The 12,516-nt window shown below is 36.8% G+C and overlaps 2 protein-coding genes across 2 annotated transcripts; one reads left to right on the top strand and one right to left on the bottom strand.

Annotated features, from left to right (window-relative positions):
- The first annotated feature begins 476 nt into the window (after positions 1-476).
- On the top strand, positions 477-1,524 carry LOC114730383 (hevamine-A-like). Its single transcript, XM_028917441.1, has one exon. It carries the CDS (start codon positions 481-483, stop codon positions 1,381-1,383), a length of 903 nt encoding a protein of 300 aa, XP_028773274.1. The 5' UTR covers positions 477-480; the 3' UTR covers positions 1,384-1,524.
- An 895-nt stretch (positions 1,525-2,419) lies between these two features.
- LOC114730384 (plastidial pyruvate kinase 2-like) lies at positions 2,420-7,877 on the bottom strand. Its single transcript, XM_028917442.1, has 12 exons — positions 7,450-7,877; positions 7,072-7,359; positions 6,297-6,462; positions 5,545-5,679; positions 5,310-5,420; positions 5,135-5,223; positions 4,936-4,998; positions 4,637-4,812; positions 3,905-4,007; positions 3,642-3,790; positions 3,153-3,261; positions 2,420-2,916 (listed from the first exon to the last, which is right to left on the bottom strand). Exons 1-12 carry the CDS (start codon positions 7,684-7,686, stop codon positions 2,809-2,811), a joined length of 1,734 nt encoding a protein of 577 aa, XP_028773275.1. The 5' UTR covers positions 7,687-7,877; the 3' UTR covers positions 2,420-2,808.
- Between the last annotated feature and the right edge of the window lie 4,639 nt (positions 7,878-12,516).

The raw sequence follows: 12,516 nt of genomic DNA, 5'->3' as shown, positions 1-12,516 counted from the left end.
GAAAGTAGGAACATCTACCTTAATTAAGTTAAACTAAACATATATTTCAATTAAAGTTCACATACTAATTCCCCTCATAATGTGTACCGTTCCAATTTTATTCCAAACAGACACGCATGCCTCCTCTTAGGACGAACTGAAAATAAGTTTCTAGGTAAAATATATAAACAAACAGCAAAAATTAATTGACGTAAGAGTTGTTAATTAATTGACAGAGGAATCAAGTAAAATATCTAGGACCGACCTTTAGTTAGTGGGAAATGGTCCTCTAAATTTTTATTATTATTATTTTTTTTTGTGAACTGGTCCCTTAAACTTAATGGCCTCCTCATATTCTACGAACCGGCCAATTTCTATTCAAACGTCAAACTTTGTGGCTGGTGACAAGGAACCAACTGGCCCTATTAATAAATATTCGACTACGATATATATAGCTTCACCAATCACCAGCATGCCACAAATCAAACAACTTGTACGACCATGGCTAAATCCTCTCAAGCTTTCCCATTCCTCCTCTTCTTCCTTCTTCTCCTTGGATTCTCCGATGCCTCACAAGGCGGCATCGCCATCTACTGGGGCCAAAACGGCAATGAGGGAACCCTGTCGGAGGCTTGTGCCACCGGGAAATACGCCTACGTCAACGTAGCCTTTCTCATCCAGTTCGGCAACGGCCAAACCCCACAAATGAATCTCGCCGGGCACTGTAACCCTGCAATTGCCGGCTCATGCGCCAAGTTTAGCTCGGAGATCAAAGCCTGTCAGGCAAAGGGAATCAAAGTGTTGCTCTCTATCGGCGGCGGCGTCGGCAGCTACTCTCTTTCCTCCGTTCAGGATGCCAGAAACGTGTCCAAGTACTTGTGGGACACTTTCCTGGGAGGTAAGTCATCGTCAAGGCCTCTAGGCGACGCAGTTTTGGACGGAATAGACTTCGACATTGAACTTGGCTCGACACAGTACTATGATTATCTTGCTCGTTTCTTGAAGAACTATGGCAGGGCAGGAGGAAGGAGGGTGTACATAAGTGGGGCCCCACAGTGCCCTTACCCTGATAGATTTCTGGGCACTGCCCTTAACACAGGCCTCTTTGACTTTGTCTGGGTACAGTTCTATAACAACCGTCCATGCCAGTATGCTAATGGGAACATCACTAACCTTGTCAATTCGTGGAACACATGGACAAGTTCGGTGCCGGCGGGGCTGATATTTTTGGGGTTGCCGGCAGCTCCGGCAGCAGCCGGAAGTGGGTATGTTCCGGCTGATGTGTTGACATCGGAAATCTTGCCTGTGATCAAGAAGTCGCCCAAGTACGGAGGAGTGATGCTGTGGTCACGGTTTCATGATAAGAATAGTGGATACACTGATTCCATTATTAGCAGCGTGTGAGGGGCTGGAGCATGAAATAGTAACTATTTTCGCATTAAGTTGTTTCTGATAAGATTGAAGTTATTTGTACAACTTATACGATTGTTTGTGCGCGTAATTTCTATTTACCTTATTAATAAAGAAAAAGCGAATTTCAATTAAGCCAGGTTTTTTTTTTTTGTTTTTTGGAAAACCATTTTAAAGGGACGTATACATTTTTCCAATTTTTAATTTGGTACTTACATGTTTTTTCTCTTAATTAAATATTTAATTTTGTTCTAGTAACGTCATTTCCTCTTGCATGAAGACTAAAAATGCTAATAGAATAAAATTACAAGAGTTAATGTTATTAAGAAAAGTAAAATCAAATTATTTAACTAAGGAAAAACATAGGTACCAAATTAAAAATTGAAAGAAAATATAGATACCTCTAATATAATTTTTTTTCTTTTTTTCTTTAAAGGAAAACGTACTGGCTCTAGGTTATGAGAATTGTTGGAAGAAGTATATCCACCAAATAAAAAAACTTCCCTCCTTTTATTAATGCAAGACATATTTTCAAATTTAATTATGTTGTTTATCTACATCAATTATAATTTAAAAAATCCATTTGAAAATATTGAAATATTTTAGAGAATAAGACGACTTTGCTTGGGGCATATGCATTCGGCTGCGGGGGTCAACGTACCTTTTTTCTTTTAATGAAATAAAATTGTTTTTTTTTAATCTTTGTCACCAAAACGGGAAAAAAAGTGAGGAAAAGTAAATAGCAACTACGAAGCTCATTGAACGAGTAAATTTATTTAAAACTACAGAGACACCGAGGGAACCGTTGACAGAAGGAGACTAACTCGAGTGGGACCTCTTCAATTTCCTACAAATTTTATCTCAAAATTCAATGGATCAGTACTATTTTGATTTTATAAGTTGATTTTTTTAAATGAAGTCAAATTATTTCGACTTTAGATACGTGACGCAAGTGTTCCCAAAGACAAGACATTGCATCCACATTTTCGAAATAAATGCATCGATGGTTTCAAGTGAGAACAGGGTAATATAAATAAAATCCACCGCTCTCTAAATTCATCACATCCATTCAGTATTATTGATTGCTTTCTTACAGTGATCAAGTTCTGAAAAAATACAACAGAATATAACAATTCGATCCCGAGTCCGTCAACCAAGGAAGAAACTGCTCTTTCCAGTCTCTAACAAAATTCAGTCCCACATACAACCTATATAGTAATTTTAAATCATAAGAGAACAAATACAATATCATGTAATAAAACAATTGAAACAGAAACAATCTAAACCAAGCAAGCAAAGCAATTGTGACATCAAACCACCAAGAGGCAAAGAGGTAACGTAATGCTACTCTAGACTAGATTATCCTGTTTTATGAGCTCAAAACTTAACCAGTGGTTGTAACCCATCTTTTGTTGCTGTTTACACTTGCCGGACCTGGATGTTGTGAGTGGACTGGGACCTCCATATGGGTTGTCTGCCACTCTGTACAAGGGCCACTTCTTCTCCTTCCTTTACCATTCCTTGCTTCTGAAGGTAGAAACCATGAATATATACTCATCATAAGTGCACGTAAAAGACCAAACACAAGAGTAAAACAAGCATTGTAGCACAGCAATCCTTTTCTTCCCTTTATTTTTTCGTTTTTCTCCTTTACTTTTTTGGGCGAAAGGGGTGTTTACATGGAAGTATGAAATATCAACTTTAACACATCAATAATAGCTTGTTTACCAGGCGTGTAAAACACAAATGCTTCAAAACAATACCTGGAGCAAGCCTAGCGCTCTAGCAAAAGTCTCCTCCGCATCGTCAGAAAATTCCATATATATGGGACACACCCCTTGATACAAAGCCAGCCGCTGTTGTATCCTCTTGCTGTGTGGGCAGCAAAATTTTCAGTTTTCAGATCATAAAGCTTTCACAAATACACAATGTATAACAAAAAACAGTAATATGTATCAGTTTAGCTTTTAAAGACATAATGCACACATCTTCGGGGAAAGAATGGAATGAATTCCATCAGATGCATCGGTTAAATCCTGGAGGATTAGGGAAATTGTAACATTGTAAATGTAAATATTCACCAATGTGCACAGACAATCGACCAAGATGAGAGAACTCAAGCCCAAAAAAGGTATAAGTACAACATAACTAAATGCATCCAATATGTCTTTCAGGGAAAGGAGAAAAACATTGAACATTTCTGAAGGCCAAATTTTCTTGATAACAAATGAGGAGGAAGATAAAGTACTTACTTATCAGTAAAAGCAAATATAGTGCCAGAAGGTCGATAGTGGCTCAGTAGGATAGCCATAAAACCTGATCTAGTGAAGACTAAAGTAGAGGTTCCAAGGGTGTTAGACATCATTGTTGCATGGTATGCAAACATCTCGCTCATGTGGTTCTGCAGATATCCAAGATAAAGAATCAATATATCCGCTCTGATGGTCAAACATAGCAAGACTTTATAGTGGATGAAAAAAATTTAGCATGGCTACAGAGCATTGTAACTTCAAACCTTGAATACTTGGCCAAGATTAGGCGGCACTTGACCACCTGGAATGGTTGCTTCTGTCCGTAATGCTACTGTGTGCATTACTTTCACAGCTTTGAGTGGGAACCTGCATGACAACAAATATAATTATTCCCTTTCTTAGGGAGTGATGGTAAGCATACTAGTTGAAAACTTTTATTAACTTTCAGCTGTTTCTTGCTTCTGTAGATTACCAACGATATTATCAGTTAACATCAAAGTTTTTCCAAATGACCCAAAATGCTAATATTGCAATTCACTGTCTACTCAGCTAAAGGACAAAATGATAATTTCCTCCCTTAATAATGCACATAGTCTAAATACCATTTATCTTAAATCACAGCAAAGACAAAATTGATTATAATACAACCTGTGTTTCTTTTAGTAGTGTTTTGGGTTGTTAAAGTGACTAACTTTATCTAACACATAGCTATATAGGAGAAATATCAATGTCATTTACAACTCTCATTCCTTTTGAATGACATGTTGTTGAAGTTAGTAACCCCCCCACTATTTGTTACATTAGCAAATCAATGTAATTTGAGAGGTTCAAATCCTCTCAATTTCCTACCAAAATTGACCCATTTTAAAGAGACATGTGATGCATGGGGGGCACTTGAGTCCGGAACCACTTGAATAAGCGACCGAACAAACTCTCCCTCAAAAATTCTCCATTCATTTTTCTACCTTGAGATATGCAGGAAGCTAGTTACTTACTTTCCATGGGCAGTTTCTCCAGAAAGCATAATCCCATCAGCACCTTCACGAACAGCAATAGCAATATCTGATACTTCTGCTCTGGTTGGTGTAGGGTGTACAATCATGCTTTCCAGCATATTAGTTGCTACAATAACAGCCTTCCCCATGCTACGGCAAATCATGATTATCTCTTCCTATAGTTTGACATTATCAGTCACAACAGATGTTAAGATAAGCTCAATTTAATGTCAACTTCTGGAAGTTTAACCCAACAGAACAATACTTGTATAGTTGCTTTCTATTCAAAATGACATTACCTGCAAAAGTGGAACCTCCTCAATGGGAAGCTCTGCACCAAGATCACCTCTAGCAACCATTGCCTAAATCAGGATTTTAAAAATAGATCGATCAACATTAACAGAATTATTCACAATCACTGTATTTACAATATAAGTGCAAAGCAACCCCCATATAACGCAGCAATATAAAGAAATAAAGCAAGGATTAGATCAAAACCCCATCAGAAGCTGTAATGATTGAGTGCAAGTTTGGTATAGAGTCTGCACTTTCAATCTTCACGATGACATGTATATCAGCACCACAGCCTGAGGTATTGAACAAGAAATTTATTATCTACAGTTATAACCCCTCATATAACTGATTGTTTAAAAACTCTTTTTCTATTTCTTACTTTTTAAATAATTCTTCAATTCATGAACCACTTGAGCATCCTTAACAAAGGAAACGGCATAAAAGTCAACTTGGTTATCTACTCCAAATTTGATGTCATCCCAGTCCTTCTCTGCATCAGAATTTTTGTTCATGAGACCAGCTTAACATCAAATAAAAAATTTAGACACAAAGGGGAAGATGGAACATGAATCATCAGAAAAGACAGAAAACAGGATCAGTAAGTAAAGACCAACCTGTAATGGAAGGCAGTGTTGCACTTTTTCCTCGAACATTCAAATGTCGCCTTGATTTGAGCTCTCCTCCATCGACAACTTCACATTTCACTGAATCAGCCGTCTTTGATTTAACCATCAATGACATCATACCACCTACATCATAAGTAAAAAGTCAATATTCCATCAAACTATGTCTAAGTAATATGGTTTCCTTGATGTGTTGGCTGCACAGTTTGGGAGTCAATGATAGTTTATAAGTTCAAGACCATTTTTAATAAAAAAATTTGACCAACTAAGTGAGGATCTGTGATTGGAATCATTATCGACAAGACTAAGCCCCTTGGGCTTGAAGTGGGGACAAAACACAAGTCCACTATATGTTGCACAAAACTTTTATACAAGATAAGTGATGACTGTTGACCTCCCAACCACTTGGTTATTAAAATCTTATTCCAAATCAAAGACCATTTCAACTTGGAAAAATGAATTATTAAGGCCCGTTGTTGGCTTAATTAAGATATTTAACAAACTAAATTTGGTTTTGCTGTAATAGCATGTTCTAGCTCATTATCCATATAAACAAGGTCAGAAGCAAGGTAGCACGCTCCGAAATCCAAAGGGAAAGAGGGCTGCTGGTGGAGGAGGGAGGGCTATGTGAAGATTGCTAAACTCTCCATAAGGCCGTGACTAATATGGAGGTAAGCATTAATCAACTTAAAACACGTTTGTGAGAGATGTGAGTGACTGAAGTGATCAAATGATTATCATACCATCAACGAGAAGCATGTCCCCAACTTCCACATCATTGACAAAATCATCGTAGTTCACACTGACACAATCTGGAGTTCCAACACCCCTCTGAATTGTAAAAGTGAATTCCTGACCAGGTGTCAACGTGATTGGTTGTGGCAAATCCCCACTCCTAACCTCAGGGCCCTAAAAGGAAGAAAAAGAACTATCAATCATAAAACCATAAGACAAAACTAAAACCTCAGTCTTGAAAAAGCAAAACAAAGTTCACATCAGTCAAATTCTCATTTACCAAAAGATATGACAAAATCCGACTTTACAACAGGTCAACAGATAATGTTACACAACACAGAAGGAAAATGTTGTTCTAACCGTGAAATAAAATAATACTAGATTAACTGAGTTGTTTTGTGGGTGGCCAATGAAGACACCTCATTCACTAATGTGTACCATTATGAATTGAAATATGAATCACAACAACTGCCAAGTTACAGCATATCATTCTAAAGAGTCACAAAAACGATAGGCCACCAGAGGCGAAATAAATGTCATCTCGTACAGATAAAGGAAAGCTAGTCATATCCTGCATATATATTATATTTGCGCAAAATAACCCTGTCGCCTAATAAGCAACATCCTTTCAGTACATACTTCATCGCTATCTTACCGTGCTTAATTGCACTGTACAAAGGCCGATATTTATTTGTCAGTAAACTACTAAAAAAGATGGCGAAAATAAATGTAAGCAACGTAGCAATTTTCAGAAACAAGAAAATAGTCAAAGTTCAAACTTGCCTTAGTGTCAAGCATAATCGAGATCACGTTATCCTTAGATTGTGCATTATACTCCTTAACCAAGTCGATAACTTTCTGATGAGAAGCGTGGTCCCCATGAGACATATTGAGGCGAGCAACATTCATGCCAGCCTCAGCGAGCTTCCAGATCATTTCCCGAGTATTAGTAGAAGGACCAATCGTACAGACTATCTTCGTCTTCCTTCTAACAGTGGGCTTCGACCACATACCAGCTGAAGTGTCACCGAATTGCTGGATTCCACGCAAATGCTGCAACTGCTCCTCAATCTAAGAACACCGAACAAGACTCATAAGCAATTCCCAACTTTCCGTCGCAAAATCGAGGCAGTTTCATAACAAATGATGAAATGTACGAACCTTCAAATCATCCTCGGGTGATACGGGAACTACTTCAGTAGGTGAAAGAGCAGCTTTCCTTGCAGTGATCTGGTATGGCCTTCTGTGGAAGCCCAACTTGGAAGTCTTCTTAGGTGAGAAAACATTGAAAGCAAAAGTCGAAGGCTTTAACGAGTTTTCAGCCCTGGGTTGTGCAGATCCAGGGTTGGGGCAAACGAAGGAGCTGTGAATGGAGCGCGTGGCCACCACCTGGGACATTGTGGATGGAAGTGGAAGAGAGCGAGAAGGAGAGATGTGAGGAGGAGGAAGTAGAAAGGAAGAGGAAGGATTGTGTGTGTGCGAGGTCGAGAAAGAAGGAAGATGGAATTATAGAGGGAAGTTGGAGAAGTCGCCGCAAAATTTGGCGGAGGTTTTGAGAAGACAAAGAAGAGAAGGGAGGCCTCGTTTGTATCGAGGAAAATGACCAGTGCTCTCGCGACTTAGTTTTCGAGGCCCTTTTCTTATCTTTTTTTTTTTTCCCTTTTTTTGTCTCAGTCGAGGGACATGCTGTCAAAAATCGCGCGGACGCTGCTTCCAGCAGTTCTACGACGCCGTTTTAAAGCGGGTCTTGAGTCTTTTTCCTTCTAATTTAGAGCGGACTAATTAAAATTTATCCAAATGGCTTATAATAAAGAAGTATTTGTAAGCTGCAAACTGAATAAGATTAGTGTAAGAAATTACCGGCACATTTATTTCGTGTAAATTTAGTGATAGAAAAAAATACTGGCTCTATTGTCTCAAAGAAATCAAGAGGGAATATGAAATGATTTTTACTAAAAAGTTGTGTTCAGAATTGTATATACCCAAACTTGCTCCATAGAGTCTTGATGTCAATAATAATACTCCCCTGTCCTTAATATATGATATAATTATTAAGTTAATTTTGATTCTAAGTATAAAACTTATTTTTCATATTTATTCGTTTTTCCTAAATTACCTTATGGATACTTTCTTAATTATAATCAAGTAAATAAGGGAGAAAGGATATCAAGAAAAATAATCATGGTGTTTTAAGAAAAACATGTTATATTTTTTATAATTAACTAACCTACCTAACTTTCTTAATCTAATTAAATAGATTTCATATTAAGAAGTGAAGGACTAATAATAAAATATGGTAGAAAAAGAGAATATTAATAAAAGGCGTATAAAAGGATAACCTAATATGAACAGCGCGCCATCCAAGCAGGGACTCTTTAATTATCGTTAAGAAGTTCACCAAACCACAAGAAGACAGCTGCACATATTGAGCAGATGAACTACTTGGTTTTATACATTTCCTAATCACAATCACAGCAATAGATATATATCTACGGATCCAAACGTGTTATGCAATGAGATGGACCAAGAAAGAAACATCAACCTGTTCACCAGTTCGGATCCTGAAAATAGGAGTGACTGTTGAAAAAGAGCAGTCTGAAACTTTAATCCATTCTCATAACACCACTGGACCAATCAAATTTAATGAAGAAATCATGCCAATTTGACTCCCTGTTATACGTGCCCTTTTCTTCACCACTATAAGCTTAATTAACTGACATATATAGTAGTACTATATATACACACATAAATATTTTATAGTAGTACTATATATATATACACACATAGATATTCTAATAAAGCATGGGAAAATTGGGGAAGGAAGAAGCATGGGCTTGACACAAAGCAAATTTCAATTAGAGGGTAATAATGCTAGCGATGTATGATCATATGTCTCTTGAATGATGCATTTGTTTTTCCCCCGACTTCCCTGGTTGTCCAAAAAAACGCTGTACTAATACTTACGTGCAGTACTAATGCGTGCATATATCTGCATTGATATACACATGTAAACATATATATAAAGCTGAATTTCTAGCACTAATATTTTACTATAACATATGAAAAGTTAAGAGAAATAGACTACTGAGAGACCTAGCAAGTTCACTAATTGGAAAAGATTAAGGAAACTTAAAAGTTACTTTAAAATATTTATATGTCTTATTTTTTTTCAAACCAATTTGCTTAACTTATGAACTAATATATAATCTAATAATATATAAAAGTATTTTAAAAAAATTATGTAACATATATTATAATTAAGTAATTTTTTTTAACTTTTTAAAACTATCTAAATCAGTCAATCAAGTCTTATATTAAAAACTAGAGAAGTGTATTTTATTACCATGTACATAGAGAACTTCCCAATCTTATGCACGTGTACCATAATTGGTCCAGAAGCAATAATAATGTCACTCTTACTATGTGCAGAACCTTGATTAATTAGACTCTAATAATAATGAAGGCACCTTTGGACGCTTTATTGCATTCATCAGCATTCAGAATGCCACAGACGACCTCAAGTTCGATGCTAGGATGAGCTTCTTGGTTCCAGGACACAGATAAATGCCCTCCAAATGCTTCCCACAACAACCAGCTTGTTGGGTTTGTCATGACGTCAAATGGATGCCAGTTAATCCTAATGGAGCAACAGCTAGCACTTTTTGGGCTTAAAATTGGGTTTCTCTCCCCCATCATTCGGCCCATTTATTGAATAATGGGCCCATACTATTAGTGATCTTGGCACAGCCCAGGAACATTGTGAATCGCTTGCAGAATAGCGATAAATTCAAGATTTTATATCTATCCGACAATGGAACCTCTCCTCTTTCTCTTACAGTCCTCTTATCAGCCTCTTCTCTAATCCCACCCTCAATTTTATCTTCGGTCATGAAACACTCAATAAAATGCTGAGACCTGTAGTAAAATACTATCAAAACAGTGAGTCTTCAATTTTAAATTTAACTGCCTTTTTTCCCCCTTTTAAAAAAAGCCCCTTCTCCTAATTGCTCTACATACCCGTTTGAATAACACAACTTGCCTCGAGTTTAATTTAATATGCGAGAATAATTTTCATTTTGACGTGAAACAGTAAATGTTATATTTGTATGTGCAAATGTCAATATTTTATTGGGTGTCTCGTAACCATGAGATGAAATGGAGGGTGAAAATTAGAGAAGAGAACGATAAGAGAACCGTAAACAAGAAGAGAGGTTTCCCGCCAGCAAGCCTTCCTCTAAAGTTCGCATCTTTCAAGTTTCGATTATGTTTACCTAAACTTTAACTGTAATATTAAAAGGTGAAAAAGATTAAATTTAAAAAAATTAAAATTGGTTATAGCTTTGATGGGGGGTTCAAATTATTAGCAGTGGCGAGTCCCACCAGCACAGCACTATCTGGCAATTTGCAATATTGAAATCGATCAATGTACGGAGCCATCCATCACTGACTTGATTAGCTACTACCACTTCCACTGGCTGCTATATTCTAATATTATTGTTTATTGCATCTTCTTACTTTTCCTCTTGGCTCTTCAAATTCTAAAAAAAAAAACCTTAGCATAATCTGATTCATAAGTACTCCTATATGCCTATGTGCTGTTAGAATTTAGAAACCATGATATTTATAGAGTTGTGAAGAGTGTGACATTTTAAAATAAAATGTTTCATTAATTTATTATGGCTTAGCAGCTATTAATGAAATTTATGCATGATTTTTGTAGCTCAAACAAGAAATAGGGAGCCTAACTATAAGTAAACTTTGCCCACTTGATTATGAAGTATGGACAATCCCATTGGGCGGCCACTTCCTTTGGAAAAATTTCATTGGTGGGTAGGTACGCGTGCTGGAAAGATGTTTTGTGATATTTAATTTATTTTTTATAATTTATAAAATATCATTTTCTTGAAATTAATTCATTTGTTTTCATACTTGGAATATATTTATACCAAGAGGCACAATGCCTTATCAGCTAGAGAAGTTTTGCTCAAGCTTGATCTTGGATTCAATACTGCTTTCAAACTTAAAAAGATGATGATCAAGGTGGAGGTCAATGGCTATATGTCTAGACTTCAACTCGGAACCTCTCTATTTAATTTTTTGAAGTGAAATTTATTGGTAATTTTTCCAAAAGGTAAAAGAAGAAAGCAGCACGAAGGCGGCTGCATATTGTAACTGATAAACTCAACTTGGAGGCCTAAGGGAAAAAGCAAAGTTGCTTCTTTCTTCCTTCCACACGTTTTGATATGCACTATATATCTCGACAAGCAGCCATTGTTGCGTATGAATCTTCGCCCAAAGTTATCTTTTAATATATATATATATATAATACAATTAGCCCCTATTCATAAATCTCAAAATTAGGCAGCAATTTGTCATTTGTGTCCATCCATTTTCTTACCAACAAATTGTTTAGTTTATGGAATCTAGTGTTTTAAACTACCCATTTTTAATGGACTGTTGTGATGCTAAATGGTTTGTCCTTGACTTGACTATTAAATTGAGTTACGTTTTAATCAATCAATTACTAATATGCACTAGAGCCAAATACTTGAACCAAGGCAGAACAATGATATTTAATTAAGAGGAGACTACGAAGTGATGCCACTTGAATAAGGCTAAAGCCATCTGCAGAAAAAGATAATGAGATCACTCACAGGGCCCCTCTTAACAGTAGTTATTAATTTTAAATATTTGAGTCCTTCGTTGCCATTTTCCTCGAAGGATCTTCCTTGCGCACTGAGTGATTGAGTCCTTTGCAAAGAAGATGGCAGTGCAATGGCTTTAAACTTCCGTGAGAACTTCTCAACTTAAGTAATGTGAACATGTTCATTGGGTTTGAGTAGGCAAGACCATACTATATATAGGCACTAGTAATATAACTTTTGAATTGCGAAAAACCAGACATTGGTCTAATCATTTTTCAAAAGAATGAAGATCTTGAACGCAGTTTCTCTCAAACTCCTTCAAGTAATACTGGTTTTCGAGCTTCATCTTTTTGTTCTCAATGATACTTTAGAGCTACAGGTGCAGCAGTTAGGTGTCCAGAAAGGAAAGGCAAGCCTTGCTTCAGTCAAAGATGGCCTCGTGGACAACAATGGCCGTTTGTCTTCCTGGGGAAGTGAAGAGGAAAGAGAAATTGTTGCCAATGGGAGGGAGTTCAGTGTAGCAACCGACTGGACACGTAGAAATTCTCGACCTTCGTGGAGAATTCGGTGACGCAGGAGAACA

This window comes from Neltuma alba, unplaced genomic scaffold (assembly GCF_004799145.2).
Source record: "Neltuma alba isolate B1F8T4 unplaced genomic scaffold, ASM479914v2 tig00012729_pilon, whole genome shotgun sequence".
NCBI classification, from domain to species: Eukaryota; Viridiplantae; Streptophyta; class Magnoliopsida; order Fabales; family Fabaceae; genus Neltuma; species Neltuma alba.
The sequence above is the reverse complement of the archived record's forward strand: the minus strand, read 5'-3'. Positions and strand labels throughout refer to the sequence as shown.